A 19,196-nucleotide genomic window follows, 5' to 3' on the forward strand; every position below is an offset into this window, starting at 1 on the left:
ATAAAATTTAAGCGATTCTGATCACCACACAGAGTTTTTATTCTTATCACTTGCCTCAAACGATCCGTATCAGCATCTATCTGAAGTATCTGAAATAAAAGTTGCTGCTATAATAATCTGGATCCAATCACGTCAGCAAACAGCTTGGGATTTTGCCTCTTGTAAGTTTCAGAGAGATTGTTGTCGAGGATTCTTCTTTGCAAAAGTGTGTAAGTTCATCATGATTACATGAAGTAATTGGTTCTCTATTGTCAATTAACTGTTATGTATATTTGATTTAATTTATATTTGATTTAATTTGTTTGACTGTTTGTAACTTTTAATTTTGTTAAAAATTTCATTACATGTCAAAGTAATGTAACCTTGTTTACTTGATTTGACATTTATTTCAGAAAATTCAGTTGATCTGACTCTTTTCATAAACACCTAAAATGGAAATACTGTTTCTATTTTTGACTTAATTTCCGACCTTGATTCAGAAATCACTGAGACAAGTAAACAACTTTCTATTTCTATTTTATTCTCGGAGTAAAATGATTGGTTTTTATCAAGGTCATACTGGGAGAATGTGATTTTATATATGTAAGCAGCCTCTATTTCGCAATTCTGGGTTTTCCGAAATTGCATAGTAGTTAGATTTAATGGTGATCTTTAGATAGATATTTCTCAGTCGGGGTTCTAAACATTGGGACGTAAGGTGGCTTTTATTTTCTGTTGTGACCAGTTGAATTATATTTTTCATTTTCTTCAAACTATTTGGATTCTAAAAGATTAATTCTTTTTCCTGGAAATATTTGAGTGTTCATACAGAATTCTTGGACAAAGACTTTTCTTTAAATTTTATTCGAAAATTCAAACACCGGAATATTATTGCCTGTGGAATAGCAAAGAACTGTAGACACTACAGCGCTATACTGACTACGGTATACGTCATCGCCTTCCATTTTGAAATTTTCGTCGGGACTCGAACTTGAATTCATTAGAACATTTCATTACTAGGACTTCGAAAATTTAATTCGTGGATTATTCTTGGATTAATTTTTAATTTGATTCTTAAAACCGTAAGTTCTTATTTTTTTTTATTTTTACATTGTTTTCTTTTCCAGGGAAATAAATTATTTGTTAAATTTTTCAAAGCTTGTTGTTTTCACTCTTTCTTTGTTACTGTTTATTAGAGCCTAAACACGTAACACAAGATAACAAAACTGTTATTGAACTCATTGACAAATGTATTCCTTTTATTGATACACATACCATCTTTTTCTGAAGGTGCAACCATTATTAATTATGAATTACGAAAATACCTTTAATAGCTCCTGGTTCTTTATAAACTACAAATGTTTCCTGATTTCTTTTTATTGGAATAATATGGTCAGTTAGAGTTTGACTTTTTCAAGGGCACACCTTGATGGGTCATTTACATGTTGAATCATTCCAAATGAAGCTATGTAACTGAGCCAGTAATTTTTAACTGCAGATATTGTATGTTCCTGTTAAGAACACCAAAGCGGAATATTTCATTTTCTGTATTCCGAACTTCTTTGATGCGCTCTTATCACAAACATCTAATCACACGCTTTCAGAATTATTAACTTCCAAATCTTCTCTATGTTTACGTAAAATAACATTACGCAAACAGACTATCATACTTCCTAATCCATCATTTTTATATTTCCTGTAAAATTGAAATTTTATCTGTTTGAACAGCATTGTCTGACTAATCAGTACCAATGTTGCTTTCACTAAGTCGAAACATTGAGATATTATTTTTTTAGAGAGTAAACATAAGTTTAATTTTGATCAAATTTACGCGCTGTTCTTCTTCTTCTAATGTTGTGGTGACCAATATATGCACCTTACCTCCTGATGCTAGGTATAGAACACTACGAACAAGTATTTTGGGTCAGCATTTTGGGTCAGCAAGGGAAACGAATATGAATACAAGTGAGATGAATGTGAATCGGATACACACGATTCAAGTAACTCATCGTTTCGAGTTTGTTTTTGCTGAGAATGCGTAACTTTTAGTGGAACACTAAAATATATCATAATTTTGCGATTGAGTTCAACACCCTTGTGGGACAATTTTTTCAATAACTCTATGTTTCTTGAATAATATACTTCAACATTTCATACTAACAATTATATGTTTTGCTAAAAATTATCAAGGTATTCGCTCTCCGTAAAAGAGAGAACGCAAGAATCAACGTATCGAAACGTATGATTCTTTGTCATTTCTTCCGTTGTCCGTGCGTCTTCCAGTAATCTTCGAGGCCGATTTTGCCCCTTTTTTTGGTATATTGTGAGGCTCGTTTGTTCTATTGACGTTAATTTTGTGCGATTCTGGGTCGTGTCTGTTCCTTATGGTCTTTATTACCAACCAGAAAAGAAGTGGCACGGATAATCCAGGCAATTACATTCCGATACTGTGAATTGGCAAAGTGCCTTTTAGTAAAACAGTTTGGCTGCGACATTTACCTGACGAAAGCCCATTACATTCCGAAGAAAACCTTTTTATGCGTATAAGTTTACAGTCAACCATCTAGGGTCAACAAAAGTATACGTTATTCCAATCTTACGTATTATCAACGAAGCGTAACTATATGACGTATAGATCTATATGCTTGTGTAAATACTTATTCCAAAACCTTTATTTAGTCGTCTGCTAAGGTAACTCTAACTGCGTTATATCAGTTTTACAAAAACGTGCGTAAGCGGCCGCTTAATCATTTGATCACACACTGTATCAAACTAGTTTGATATCTTCCACAATAGGCCAGAACAGTTGAATATATGCTACCTTGACAAAACTACTGCTTTAGTATACGTGGGTCTGTGTATTTGCGATTTACATGTCACAAAGAGCGCGACCGTATTTTTACTTCCTCTTAGACAGGAATAAAGAAATCACCCCGAGTTAGAATATTCATACATGAATTGCCTCCTTAACACATGACAGCTGACGGGTAAAGGACTTGCCTGGTGTTGGGATGTCTTGACTTGCTAAGCTAGTTGATGGTGTTTGGATTACATAAAAAAGAAGAAAAAAAAACGATGTCGAATATGGAAACTCTTAGACCTGAACTGAGAGGGCGAAAATTCCACGAAGGATGGATAGAACATAAGGATTCACAGGTACTATTTTGTATACCTCACTCCACACAATACCATTCTGGGACTGACATTAAAACATTCAAAACACACGTCAAATAATTATGCAGTATACTGACTTTTGGTGTTATTATTATTGTTCCGATACAGACAGATAATTCAAAAGTGCGTTGTTTTTCACGATCAAAAATTTACATTGTTAAATATGCTATTTATTTTGAAATCCTTTATCTTTTTGGAAGTTTTCTTTTCAAAGTGTCCCTGGTTTTAAAACGGTTGGAATCTGGAAAAATAAAAATTTACAAATATACTGAAAATCAGAGATGTACCTAGCAATGCTTTTCTATGCCACTTTTATACATTCATTTAGTGAATTACTTGAAATGCCGGTTTTACTCCTTTAGATGCGAGTAAAATTACAGATTCATCGCGTGCAAAATCAAAGGGGTAGTCATGGTAACATATGAAAATATAACATCAGTTTTCGTCATTACTATAATTTTTTTTGTACACTTCACACAATTAAATGCAATGTAATAACCTGTTTGGTGGGGGGGGGTCTTCCTTTTTAATTTTTATTTTATTTATTTTTTTAACCTGAACTTCATTCCCGTTATCACTACATATCGGGCCGAAATGAGATGTCGAATTTCAGGTCAAGTAAAATAATTGGCTGAATTTTTGTCAGCCGGCATTAAATGTTACACAGATTTTATTGAAGATTTGAATTGGTTTGGTGTTTTACGTCAGATAAACACACGTAGGTCGTTTGGTGCCAGGCTGATGGAGTCAAATACCGTACACATGGCCGCAAAAGGATGTTGACATGGGCTGATCCAATAGTAGGATTCACCCATTTGGTCACGAGCCCCGGCACGCCAGCCACAGTGACACCGGATCCCATTAGTCGCTTCGCGCTGGGTCTATTATATATCACCAGTCAAGAGGCTGTGTTATGTATACAGGGACGTCATTTCAACTTTTTTCGGGGTGGGGGTGGGCGCAAAACTTCATTCATGCAAATATCAACGCGCTGGCTCAGACTGAATAACATATTAGAGAGATAGTAACAGCAGGGACGTCAATATCAATTTTTTTCCGGGGGTGGGGTGGCTTGACGGGCTTGTTAATTATCGTATACAGGCTACAGCAATTTTACAGCACATGCAAATTCCCCCTGCCCCCCCCCCCCCATGACGTCCCTGTATGTATGGTCAAGAACACCTGTTTATGTCCACTGTTTTAATATGTTTAGTAAATCCAGCTAAGGTGTGTGTGTGTGTGTGATTTGGATTTTTAACGTAGCTTTAACACTTTTTAAGTCATATCAAGTAAGGTATGATATATACACACTATTCAACACACCGCCAATACACACGTTTTGCGACTAGGTAATGTTTTATTGACCATAATGTTTGCATACGAAACTCAGATCCATTATCGTAGACTTAAAAAAGGCTGCTTGTAAAATGCTGGGTATTTATATATGTTTTCATGAATTGTATATGATATTTTTTATACAGCTAGGGTCCAAATAATTTACCCTCATATATATATATATATATATATATATATATATATATATATATATATATATATATATATATATATTGTGTGTGTGTGTGTGTGTGTTGGTATTTTAGAGCTACTCTTGTTTTAATATCTGACCCAAAGTCATGACATAATACAGCTTGGGAAAGAGAACCCTGTCACTAAAATAATAGGGCAATGAGGATTTACAAACGTATCATATTTGTACATGTTGAATATCAAAGATTCGTCTTATCAAAAACAGTTAGTATCAATATAACACATTTGCTGAGATCGACTTTATCGACTTTATCAGTTTCTGTTACAGTTTATTAAGATTGTAAAAAGAGATCCTCTTTTTCATTAGTAACAGGACACATAAGCGTCAGCCACGTGTTTTCATATCCAGTCTCTCTTAGAGTTCAAAGCGCTGCGAGGCACCGAGCCTGACACCGAAATCTTGCTTTCTTGTAATGATCACGCCATTTTGATTTTCGCAGTAAAAGTTAGTTTGGCAAAAGTAGATTACCTTTCATGGCGTTATTTCACTTCAGACTTAATTAAAGTTTAGTACACATCAGATTCCATTACAACCGAGCTCTGTTCACGTTGTTTGTACCGGAACATAAACGAGAACCGGTTGTGCATACTAAGTTGGTTGAGTCTAATAGCCTGTATAAATAAATAGCTGCTTTGTGCAACGTTTATAGGCAGTTTGACGTTCTTGTAATGCCTTGTCACCCTTGCTGAATGAAATCGGCACTACTGACAAAGCTACATGAATCAATCTCATTATTTACAACAAAAAAATGGATCGGTACCATGATCATGAAATGTGTACTCTGCCTAGCATCGAAATTTTAAAACCACTTTTATGCTAAAGACTGTCTTACAGCAGCAGAGAGGGTGAACAGCCTCTAATTGACTTATACGATTAGCAACACTTCTTGCAATTTCATTTCTGATAGCTGCGATTGATATACTTGAATCTGATCTTGGCGCAGTTGCGAGTATACTACAGCTGGCCAATATCCGGTCAAGATCATTCGGTACGCCGCAATCAAATAATTCACTGGTAAACACAGGGATGTTATCCGTGGTAGTACCAAGAACTCTACGAACTATATACACAAATACCACAAGTGATCAGAGATAACTGCAATATTTTAGCTGTATTTAATGGTCGTTAAAAATGCTGGTAGTCCGAAGACCGACACCAGTGAAAATCACGCCGGTCTTGTGAAATACTGAGGTTTTTAGACAAACCAGTCGTGTATATAATATTGTGAGAAAAAAAGACCGTAATCTCATGGATCAGTCAGATTTGGACCAGTCTAGTCGATTTTAAAATCTTTTAATGGTTCCTTTTTCATGTGAAGAGTTGTGTGTGTGTGTGTGTGTGTGATTTGGATTTTTAACGTAGCTTTAACAATTTTTCAGTCATATCGCTACGATGTCTGCACTGTGGCAGTTTATAGTGATGTCTAGCACTGGGGCATCATGCCGCAGACATGTAGCATGATGTCCCACCCGGTCACATTATCCTGACACCATGCTGACCAGTCCTAACACCAACCTCATAATTCTGAGCGCCAAGCGAGGCAGCTGTTAGTACCATTTTTTGTAAGTCATGGGTATGACTCGGCCGGCGATTGAGCCGACGATCTCCCGCTTCCGAGGCGGATGCTCTAACCACTAGGCCACCGGAGCGGTCGTATATATGTATGTATGCATGAATGTATGTAGTTCCGTGTTACGGCATCTCATCACAATAGGTAACAAAAGGTAAAGCGAGAAACATGTAAAACTCAGTTACATAAGAATTTAAGAAATAAATCCTTCCGAATTAAGTACATGATTAATGTACAACGTAAAGATGTTAAAAATGCAAATGTATCTATAGTTCAAGGTAACGGTACTAAGAATAGACTCGAAAAGTTCTCGAATGTGTCCAGAGCTAATTTAAATACAGCAGACAATACTTCGGGGCCATCTGTTTATATTCGAATTGTCGTATATTCGAGTTATCAAACTATTTGTCAATAGTACGCTGAGACTAAGCACGCCACTCATGACTCAAATTATGCCATGTATTGAAGTCGTAGTCATCGAGGTCTTACTATAATTTCTTGATGTATGCCAGTATTCTTTTGAGTTTCTAGGTTAATAGGACAAAGATTGATTGGAAGTGTGATGATATATAACACCGATACTATCTGGTACACAAAATGTTTTGGGATTTGGTTGCATGACACATACTATTGTCGCACAGGCAATATTCGAGGATTCTAGGAATGGAAGAGGAGCTCGGGGAGAACCAGGATGTGGCGTCTTGTCTCTCTTTATCTTTACAATTATAAAATATATACGGACGTGTTTTGTTGGTTGAAACACATAATCCACAGTAACTAATGCTCAACCTCTGGGATAATAATATTTATACTAATTTTTTAACATCTGTTATTCGAACTACTGTGGCACACAACTCTAGAAATATAAGAATGAATATGTGAATTGCATATAAATCATTATAGGTCAACTTGAACTGAAATATGGATTTATTACTTCCTCATTTTATACTCTTTGCTACTTGAAGCTTTCAAATATTTTGTTGTTTAAGTAACACTAATATTTATAAAGTAATCCGGACTGGATGATGATCATGTTTTATTCTTGGCATTTTTAATGATGCATGTTGACTACATTCAGATGCAAGTTTTTTTTTCTTCTTCCATTTATCTAAAACATCATATTTGTCTTCAAATACTGTCATAGTATCCTATGGACTGTGCTCCAAGTCCATCAGAAAGTTGGTGTCGTAAAATGTTTAAAAAGAAATTGATTTACAGACATGCCTTTCCCTGCTTGTGTTGCTTGTTTTTCATGTAAGAGGGCTGGTCATTCACTCTTATTTTATGAATATAAATGAGCATAAACGTTAGAAACATTTACTGGAGTGTTGGTATAGTGTTATGTATTTCCGTATTATGTGCATAACCTTTTGTCCATGATTGTAAGTTGCAAATAGACCGCTCCGGTGGCCTTGTGGTTAGAGCTTCCGGCTCGAATGCGAGAGGTAGTGGTTTCGATCCCCGGCTGAGTCATGCCTAAGACTTGCAAAAATGGTACTAACAGCTGCCTCGCTTGGCGCTCAGCATTAATAGGTTAGTGTTAGGACTGGTCGGCCTGGTGTCAGGATAATATAACTTTTTACTAACTGGGTGGGACATCATGCTACATATCTGCGGCCTGATGCCCCAGTGCTAGACATCACTATAAACTTCCACACTGCAGACATCGTAGCGATATGACTGAAAAATTGTTAATGCTACGTTAAAAATCCAAATCATATCACATCACAAGTTGCAGATAGCATGTTGACACAACATATTACTTCAGAACATTCTAGAAACAGGTCTGTTTACAATTTGATTCGAATTTTCCACTGGAATTATACATAGGTCAGGTGAAAAGGGACTATAAATAGGGACATGATAAATAAATAATTCATTCCTATCTTTGATCAGTCTCTGAAATCCATTTCTTACCAGAATCAACAGTTCAGATATATTTGGAGAGGAATTGTGTATCTTATCTTTAATTGGGATTACTATGTGCTCATTAACGTTCAACTAGCACATTAATCTGGAATTGTTGAGAACTCATTCAAAAATGTCATGGAATGCAGTCTTGTGGTATATCAGGACATCAAGACTATTAGAGTTCATTCTGAACATCCTATATTGTTTAACTTGTGATAGGACATTTAGGATTATTTGGGATTTAATTCACAATACTGTAAGTATCTCTGAAATTTCATTCTGTATTGTGGAGAAACAAATAACTTCTTGATTTTACTTAAATTGTTGGTTTTACTTCTTCTGTTACAAATATTAGGACCTAAAGTCGTAACAATAGATACAATCAAAAGAGTTTTGAAATTTGCTGTTATTTTAGTGTGTTCCTTAATTAATTGGGCATTGCAAAATGTTAATAAAATCAGTCCAGTTTTGACGTGTCTGTTAATTTAGTAAATCCTTGTAGTCCTAAAATGTAAATTTCTTTGTCAGAAGAGCTTCTATTTGCAATTAAAAATATCCATTCCAATTTGCAACGGATGTAGGTGAATTGTATATGGAGACAATAAAAAGAATTTAGTATTTTTGGGAGAAATTCAAACACACTCGGTTGCATTCATTTCTAGATCTTCGCTTCGTTTTACTATAATACCATTTCTGATACAAACTAAGCTCCTACGACCTCATGTTTCCCTGTCTTTACAGAAAGGTAGAACATAATTATTTACTAACAAAATGTCGTGTAAATGTTTCTCCTTTAACAATGTTTCAGACGTTCCAAAGATATGTACACTATTTTCTGGTGATGTAAACACAAGTTTGTCTATTTATCCCCTAATTCCTTGTATATTTATATGCCCTATATTCAGTGTAGGATTACCCATTAAGCACAATAAGCACGTACTGCTTAGGGCACCAGCCCAACAGGAGCACCAGGAAAATATTCAATTTATGTGTTGATGGTGAAACTGGATAAATAATATATGACCATTTCGATCTGCATGTACGTGTATTTGATTTGGAACGATGGCAATACTGGCATTTTCAGACTTTTTTGCTTTTAATAATGTTTTTTTTAGTTTCACAATTTGTAAGGGGGGGGGGTCTGTGCTTAGTGCCCTGAAAGGCCTTAAACCGGCACTGCCAATATTTATACCTTTTTTTTTTATCAATCCCTAAAGTCAAGTCAGTTATTGGCAGGACATCTAAGGACTTATCAATCCCTAAAGTCAAGTCAGTTATTGACAGGACATCTAAGGACATATGAATACTTAAAAGTACATGAACGAGAACTGTATCTGTATTATTGTTATCTTCATTCATGTTGTGACAGAAGTTTGCAAGATATTTCCTGATTACTGTTGTCACATTTATAAACATGCGTATTATTGTCATTTATAGGGCCATTTTCATCATTCATTAATATCTGCACTTGAAAAACATTCATATTTATTAATTATAAATTAGAGTCTATATCAAAGGGAACTTCCCTATGGTTTGTAATTATGCCCATGTTAGTATGTACAATAATTATAGAAAAATTGGTATTCCAGTCAAATGATTTTGAAAATAATATTATTACAGTGAGAACAAATGACAAAGTCTAGTAATTTTAATTAACAATACACTTTATACTGAGACTTTTTGAAAGTTGCTAAAAAGCTTCAGTAAAAAATGGCAACAAAACTCACATGTTTTGTCATTTTTTATTGTTTTTTTTTTAAATTTGCAACGACACTACGATCTCAAAGTGTGGTGAAAAATATAGAACGTTGTAGGTTGACGGAGGCATTTTCGTCTTTTTTTATTTTATAGAAATATAGGTGAGTCGAACTGAAAGAAATAGGAGACACGTTGCTTGAAAAATGAATAGAATAAAGGTCAAATCTATAAAATGCCAAAGTGACAGTACTGTTAACTTTGTACAGTTAATTGCTATACAGTTGAAACATACCATTTGTTCCTATATGCTTCAAAGAGCTGTGACAAGAACACACTGTATATATTTAGGACTAATGTACCGAGTGATCGATCGTCGATTCTCGGATGTGCCGATATAACTGTGCCTGTTTACATAATATTAAGCATTTAGTATCTACAGGTGAATGTACGTTCCCGACCTCAGCTCTCATGGTTTTTCCTAACGTCCCATTTGTTCGTGTACAACGTGCATCCAACTACACGAACACTGTAGTCTCGGATTTACCAATGCATGCACGAAGAAGAGGCAGATCTGCTGGTGCTAATTTGTTTATTTTATTAATGATTTTAATCAAACTATGTAGACCCCGAACTGACGGTGAATTATGCTAAGGTAGATCTAGATCTGCTCCATTTCCACATGTGTGGGTTTTATACACGGATAAAGGAGGATACTGGTTTTTGAAGTTGTTTGATGTATCCACAGCCTTACATTGACCAAAAATATCGCCAAATAGGACAATACTTAGGTAATCTTCGAAATTGTAAAGTAGCAAGTTCTTGAAATACATAGAGAGTAGATACGCTGCTCCTTAATTTCGAATTCTTAATAGCTTACATAATACACTTGCAGTAACTTACCTGCCGTACTCTTTTTGTACAGAAACCCTAATCTATTCGGACCACCTTGGTTATATCTACGATTTGATTGGCTCATGGATTCACCGAGAAGTTACGAATTTTAATAAAAATATTTCGATGCATTCTCGATCAATCCTTGTTTCGTAAAAAAGCCGAGATGGTTCTCTTAGCAACTATTAGCATTCATTTGAGGTATGGTCCAAAGAATTGACCTTGAAGTTGCAAATGTGTAGGAAGGGTCGGACTATACTCTGACTAGAACAGAATGATTGATATTCGTTTTCTGCCAACCTATCAGAGATCCATTAACCTCTTCACACATTGTCTTGAAAAAGACATGGCTATTTTCCCAGTACACCGATGTCCAAAACAGCATAAATTGTTCAGAACAGAATTTTCGATTGAAGTAGATCAAATAGATCTTAATCTATTCACTGAAACCAGGGTCGTAAATAACGCTCCCGCGTCCCCGGCAATGCAGGGTTGGGGTTTTGATGCATTGAAGAAGGGGCCCGAAATTCCACGTTTTTTGACATTGGGGAGGGGACATTTCTGAATTGAGGGGAGCAAAAATTACTGAAACTGACCAACATTCAGTAAAGAAAGGGAACAGACGACATTTAACTTTATATGCAACATTCAAATAACTTATGTGATTTTAGTGCATGTTTGGTAAAATTCGTGTTAAAATTCAGCAATATAAAAAAAAAAATTTTATCCCCAAAGCAATGGCAATGACTTCAGATGGTTGTGAACTCAAAGAAAACTCGAGCACCAGGATGGTTGACCACTTATATCTGAGTCGGAGTAGCACCAGAAACCTCCTCGGTGCCAAAATAAGCGTTATAGCTACGACAGAAAATAAATTACCTTATTGTTGCTAAACTGTGAATGAGGATCGAGAATTCTGAACGCTTTGTGAGCATAATGTTTAAGCTGTATAAAAGTCGATGACAAATTAAGCTTGATGTCATTCTACAAGTATGATTTGTGGTAATTTACAGTAGACAAATATCGAAAATTAGAACAGCCGGTCTCTCGTATTACCGTCGGGGTATTCTAGGATCAATAATGAAATGAAACCTTACACGCTATTAGAACGCAATGCAAACTGTTTCCACTCTCCTCTCAGCCACTGATGCTCCCTTCAACGACTTCACTATTCCAACTCCCACTCAGAGGCATCCTCATCCCAGAGGAAAATGTATTGACCATGTGTACATTTAAAGATTTACATTCAATCATAGCACATCCTTAATTACAGGCTGTCTTAACGTACTTACAGGATTGATCGATGCCACACATGCATACACCAAAGACATGCATGGACGGGCGATCTCACCCATTGTCCACCTGTTTTTTCTGTGTTTTTTTTTTCTTCTTTTCTTTTCTTTCTTCTTTTGTTGCTTTTGTTTTGTTTTGTTGCTGTTGTTTTTGGCGGTGTTTTGTGTTTTTCTAACGTGGAAATATAAAAATGGTGTCCGGTTTTAGTTACGCTGATGTCCATGTCGGTATACCAAATATTACAGATATTGGTCATATTTACACGACCTGAAACACTTGTCATATTCTCACGTTCCGCCGTTAATATCATTTTACCTGCTGGTTTAACTGGCATGGGGTGACGATGTGATCGGTCTCCATCACGTGGCCGCTGACACTATACAAATCACAGTTAGATGTTATACGATAGGTAAGAAAACAGAGTTCCTTGAAGACGTGATGCATTCCTCGTGTGCATCGTAAAACCTGTCGTAAACAGTCACCTCTGTGAAGCTGGCATACTCAGACAAGTGGCTAATTGATACAGATTTATTTCAACATTAGGATCTCGAACAAGTGTTTATTACGCCTTTAACGCAAGTAGAACGTGACTCCATTGAAGCTTGTCCAGCTCAGCACCCAAGGAGTGTCATTTGATTCATTTGTACTGCTACTAGAGATGTAGGAGCGAAACCAACTCTACAAGTTCAGACCAGATTTAATTTCAGAGTATATACCAGTATTTCAACTATTTTGCCATAATTGCTGCACGAGATGATACTTCTAGGCTTCATATAAATGTTGAACGTTTGTCAACAGAGGTCATGAACTAACTTCTTTTACGAAATTCTTGAAGACGGACCTAATTTTTATAGGTGACCCGTTCTTGTGATAGAGGGCGATCTTATGTGGGAAATAAACTACACTAAACTGGATATTGAAATTTCACCTTGAGCTTTAAGTTTTTCTTTTTTACTTTTCTTTTTCTTCCCATGTTATATAAATGCTGCGGTAAAATCGCAAAAAAAAATTATTTTAGTCACCTACTTAGTATTTATATTGTTAGTTTTTAAATATATTTTTTAAATATATTTTAGGACGACGATTCAAGCATACTACATAAATGAACTGAACTTCTACCCGAAACATGAATATTACATTGTTTTCAGAATACGCTGTCTAAATTACCTTATAAGGTGCGGATTTTTCCCACGATCAAAATGTACAGTCCCATACAAAGAATACGTTTAAATAATGCGGAACTTTTCTCTTTTTTTTTTTGAAAAGCTACTGCATGTTGTACACTATATTTACCTGTACAGATAAAGTAGGGTACTACTATATTCTTTATGTTGGGGAACCATATTCATAAATATACAGACTATTCAAATCTCTTTCTATCAGACTGAACGAGATTATTATAGCTTGTCCGCAATATTCTACAGAATTCAGTGTAACTTCTTAGTCTGGTACCCTGCCGATGTCTATGTTCGTAACATTACGTGTGCGTTGAGCATCAGAATCTGCCCAGTTGCCTGAATATGGTACAAGTCCAAAGATACACTTTGTATATTGTTGCTTATCAGTTCCCCAGCTGCGTACCACCTTTTAAACGGGTAGAAAGTACATACGACTTATCTAATAATAATATCTGAACAGGAAAACGTGTTCGCACTCGTCAATCATAACGTACCGTAACGCGTTGGTAACGATGTTTGGACGCGCTGGCAACGATAATATTGGCGAAATTAAGAGTCATGGAGTATAGAACGCCAGAGCTGTCTTAAGATGACAATTGTTATTATTTGATGTGCAAACTTCTTTATATGCTGTGCAACTCTGGTGTTCCATAATGGAGATTTCGTGATCAAGTTCTCCATTGGATACATATAAATAGAATAGTGTTTCCGTTAGTAATGGTCATTTAAATTGTCTAAAAGATTAATTAAATATATTACTTGACCTACTTCTTCTGCCCCTCCCCTATATATAGTAATTAAATTATGTGATTTTGTTTTAATCCCTTTAAAGTTGTTTTTTCTTCTTCAAAGTAGACATGAAACAAATTACATAGAAGATTATTATGCTTACTTTTATCACATTCAGGTACAAAATACGATCTATGAAGTTATTAAATTAGTTGCAGAAGATAGTAACAAAGCAACACCGTATATTTTTAAAAAAATCGGGTAAAAAAGTATAATTTACGATCTGGATAAATTGGAACGGGTTTTAAAATACGTCTGCTACAGAACAATTGCTTATAAGTGCGATTTCCATATTATACAAAAACAATTGATCGGATAATGAACCAGGCGCAGAACTATATATATGTTGCGTTCTGTGGCTGTCTGTTTGTCTGTCTCTCGGCTATGTTGAAAACAAAATATGTTGTATAGACATACAGTTTCCCGTAAACAATATTTTTTATTCTAATAGTCACTGAGATAAAAAAAAAATCTATCGGTATCGGGATATATTTATCGGTCTACACGCTGTACAGATACAGCTCAAACTGTATTATACGATTTTTTTAAAAGCCCCAGTGCCACCGTTTTTCATAAATGTCACCATTCTTCCAACTAAAATGACGTGCTGAGCCCTCTGATACGCTCATTGTGTCTCCTAATTTACAACTAAATAATTGCAGTCGACCACGTGCAGGTCCTTAAAGGTTCTGAACCATTTATTAAGATTTCGGAACACCGTTTAATACGAACTTATGATGACAAAACCATAACTTCACGCTCGTTTTTTTTTTTTAAGGTGTTTGAGACGCAGAAATAGGTACTGATTTTTGTGGGCGTAATTACCGAGGAAATATTTTAAATAGAAAATGTCTTGCTTTAGAACTTACGTTCCCTTTACTCGTTAACCTAAGACTTAAAAGTTCATACATTATGAAGGCGTCTTAAAATTAAATCAAGTCTGCTTTTTCAAAGACATCTTGACAGTACAGATTTTTCGTCCTCAGCTCCGGTGGCCTAGTGGTTAGAGCGTCCACATCAGATGCAGAATGTCGGTGGTTCAAATCCCGGCCGAGTTACTTGTAAAAATGGTACTAAAGGTACTAACAGCTGCCTCGCTAGGCACTCTGCATTAAGAGGTTAGTGATGGGACAGGTCGGCCTGGTGTCCGGATAATGTAATTGGGTGGGGCATGATGCCCCAGTGCAAGACATCACTATAAACTGTCACACTGCAGATATTGTAGCGATATGACTGATTTTTTTTTTTTTAAAGCTACGATAAAATCCAAATCAGACAGAGAGAGAGAGAGAGAGAGAGAGCTGTATTAAATATAACTTGCTGACTCAGCAGGGTCAAAAGATCGTGGATAACTCAGTACCCACAAACGCTGTCAGGTCACTTGTTTATACATCAACATTGAAAGGTTTTACTGAATAACTTGTCTATACAATGCCTGCATCGGGAGGCAAATCCCATGTATTATATCCATGTTAGGATGACGTCTAATATGACGTATTTCTTACTATTCTAAAGATTTACGAGAATTGATTTAAAAATGAGAGCATACACGGCTATTTACTACCGTCATATCAGCTTTAAAGCTGCGGCATGTGCGATGTCGTGTACACATAGACCCGGTCACACACAGAAACAGGAACCGCTTAAAAATGAAATTTTCGTTCAGTGAACTTCTCAAACATAAAAATGCATTTATTTATATTCCTCACTCTTTCTTTATTTATGCCTTCATCTCTCGCTTCACCCCCACCCACACACACATTCAAGCATGCACACATGAAACTATATACACATTACTTATTTATATTTTGTCTACGAATGATAACTCGACGATGCGGCATCACATGAAATAATAATAATAATAATAATAATAATCGCGTTCTGAAAATGCCACTTCAAAACTGGGAATATTTTCCATGTACTGTCATTATCATCCAAGGATGATGATTTAGTGTGTTTGTCTCGGTCGCAGCTTTGTGATTTTTGTTAAATACTGGGATTAAGCTTAACTGTATCATTTTCTATTCTCTCACATAACTCGGTATGAATTTAAAGTGTCACACATTTTGATCCTTCGGATAGATTTTCTTATGCTAATCAGCATGCATTTAGGTAGTAGGCAAATTTCTGGAATTTAAGCACACCGCCATATTTTATTAATTTTAATTGTATGAGCACGGATAAAAGAGGCAATACATTCAAAATATTTTTGTCGTAAATAAGAGTTGAATGTATGAGAATTTAGATTGATCACATTGTAATATGCATTCACTTTCTATTGCCTGGTCTGACTCAGTAAATGCAGAAATTTACAAATAATTTTCTAAGGTTTAAAGGGGTACACCATGACCACGAAGTAAGTACTGGTTAGTCATTTTGCAACTCTATTAGCCAGAGGAAACACACCCACCATATTTACTCATTGTTAAATGGGTGAACCTTTCTAATGAAACACCGCTCCGGTGGCCTAGTGTTTAGAGCGTCCGCCTTGGTCGGAAGGTCGTGGGTTTGATCCCCGGCCGAGTCATACCAAAGACTTACAAAAAATGGTACTAACAGCTGCCTCGCTTGGCGCTCAGAATTAAGAGGTTAGTGTTAGGACTGGTCGGCCTGGTGTCAGGATAATGTAACTGGGTGGGACATCATGCTACATGTCTGCGTTGTGATGCCCCAGTACTAGACATCACTATAAACTGTCACACTGCATACATCGTAGCGATATGACTTAAAAATTGTTAAAGCTACGTTAAAAATCCAAATCACACACACACACACACACTATCCTTCCACCTCTTTTTCATACTTAATTGAAGAGTACGTGTGAGTCATTTATGACTTATCTCCATGATAACCAGTCTGTTTTAGGAAAAATCATTTCTGTGAAATGGAAATAATATCAATGGTTGACACATGGCTGCTGGCTTCAGACGAAGGAGAGTTAGTTGTTAGTGTTATTGCTGATTTTCGAAAATAATTCGATCTTGTTTATCATGAATTCTCCTAGAATAATTAACGGTTTCTAAATTAAATAGCACATCAAGAAGTCAATGGCGTGAGGTTGGAAACCATAGAAAACACATCTTCTGTTGTAGTGATGACCAATACATTGGATGGCATGTGATAATGTCAAATTGTAAATATAATGAAGTGCAATATAAGCACAAATATTCTATTACTGTCATCACTAACGATAAGTAGAAACATGTGGCTGAAAAAGGCAACTATTGTGTTTTAAAATTAAATCCTTTATTTTCTTCCATCTCTCGTTAAATCCTTTATTTTCTTCCATCTCTCGTTGATATCTTTGCAGCCTCAGAGTAAATGGTGGACGTTAAAATCGCCAAGTATCAAAAAAGGGTGTTGGTTTCTGTTCGATAATATGGTCTTAGAATTCGTTGCAATTGATTTAGCTGTGAGGAATTGTGTTATTGATGAGGATGGACACTCTTACATCAGCCTTATTAGTATATTTTGTAAAGTAGCTAAAGTCATTATTAGATTCACTTTATTGTTTTTTTTTTAGAACGGTCTCCAAAAGGTATAAAAAAAATCTGTTACTTCGTTGTTGTTTAATTTAAAGATTTCCTTGGAAATTTGTATCCAACCAAAAGTAAGTAAGTACGTATGTATGTACGTACGCATGCATGCATGTATGTATGTATGTATGTACACTTGCCTTTCCTCTAAGCACGTCATTACTTTATGTCTATACTTTCCAGTGTTTTTGTTTTCTTCTTGTTTTTTTCTTTTTGTATAACACTGTATTACTAGACACAGACGCACTTGACTACAAAAATACAGAAAGACTGAACTGAAGACGTCTCCAATTAATGCTGTACTTTCCACTAGACAATTACTGTTTTAGCAATTGCACGTGTGTGGCTGTATCAGGAATTCAAGATTTTGTTTCCTTGTTAAACGAACTTCTTTGTATTTAGTTTATGTACTAAGTGACAGATCATGAACACGCGAGCTCAGTGTATACCTCTTGCAAACAACTTATGTCCTCTATACTTTATATATATATATATATATATATATATATATATATATATATATATATATATATATATATATATATATATATATATATATATATATGCCCTTTTAACGCACGGGTTATGCGATTATATCACGTGAGCCGCACTCGAACATGGAGGTTGCGAATGTTCCTTTGTAGAGTTTCTTCAAATTAAACAAAAACGTTTATTAGTTATATAAAATACAACTTGGTTTATCACTGCATCATGTGAAAATATCGAAAATATCGATAGCACACAGTTTGCTTTGTGCTAACGACTGCCAGGGTATTTGGGAAAAACCCATCAGTTCAAACCCTTTCCATCATGCCTTGGGAAAAATGTTCAATACAGCAAGAACGCGTACGATCTCAACATATCTGAGACACATATGTGGTGACGTTGAAAACACGTGACCTGCCTCATATCTGGAAAATATTTGAAGATCGGGGTTGGTGTGATGATGGTTAGGATGTCTCAAACATCTTGAAACTACCTCACACAGCGATATTTAACAATAATTTCTAAGGCGTTGTCTTTTCGAAAATGATAATTTTGTCTTGAATTTATAGTCGTCTAGTTACAAAAAAAACTCCTGTGACACAGTCTTGTCATGGATGCGATTAAATTAGCTAAAGATTGTCCTGCCATTGTTAATCATTTTAGTTCACTTGATTTTAGTTATTGTCAGAAAATCACCCAGTTGAATTATTACGTGTTTGTCAGATATACAAATATCTTTATCTGTATCTTTTTTTTAAATTTACTATATATTTAACTGTTTATTGTAGAGGGTTATAGCGAGGTACACGTTATGAATCCCGTGTTAACTTTATTATGAATGACTACTTTTGCTGCACACCCAGGTTAACATATGATATTTCTCTCTTTTTTTTCAGAGAAATGGTTGGAATAAATATTGGATAGTCTTAAAACGTTTCGAGAAATTGATTCTCTTCATATTTGAAGATGAACGTACTTCACCTGAATCTGTAAGTATCGATTTTCACAAAGTTAAAAATCCACAAATTCATCACACACACACACACACACACACACACACACACACACACACGTACGCACGCACGCACGCAGTGGTCAATTGTTGCTAAATCCCAATGGATCGCTGGCCAACCTTGTCCAGG

The 19,196-nt window shown here is 35.6% G+C and overlaps 1 protein-coding gene across 1 annotated transcript in view; it reads left to right on the plus strand.

Annotated features, from left to right (window-relative positions):
• Positions 1 to 2,723: 2,723 nt before the first annotated feature.
• The window catches only part of LOC149801848 (uncharacterized), a 31,332-nt gene continuing 14,859 nt past the window's right edge, over positions 2,724 to 19,196 (plus strand). Inside the window, exons 1-2 of the mRNA XM_089956855.1 lie at positions 2,724 to 3,135; positions 18,951 to 19,043. Coding sequence (XP_089812981.1) covers positions 3,016 to 3,135; positions 18,951 to 19,043 — 213 coding nt within the window. The 5' untranslated portion in view covers positions 2,724 to 3,015. The remainder of the gene's footprint in view (positions 3,136 to 18,950; positions 19,044 to 19,196) is intronic.

The sequence above is a fragment of the Sinohyriopsis cumingii genome, chromosome 4 (assembly GCF_028554795.1).
Source record: "Sinohyriopsis cumingii isolate HCF-2022 chromosome 4, ASM2855479v2, whole genome shotgun sequence".
Lineage (NCBI taxonomy): Eukaryota > Metazoa > Mollusca > Bivalvia > Unionida > Unionidae > Sinohyriopsis > Sinohyriopsis cumingii.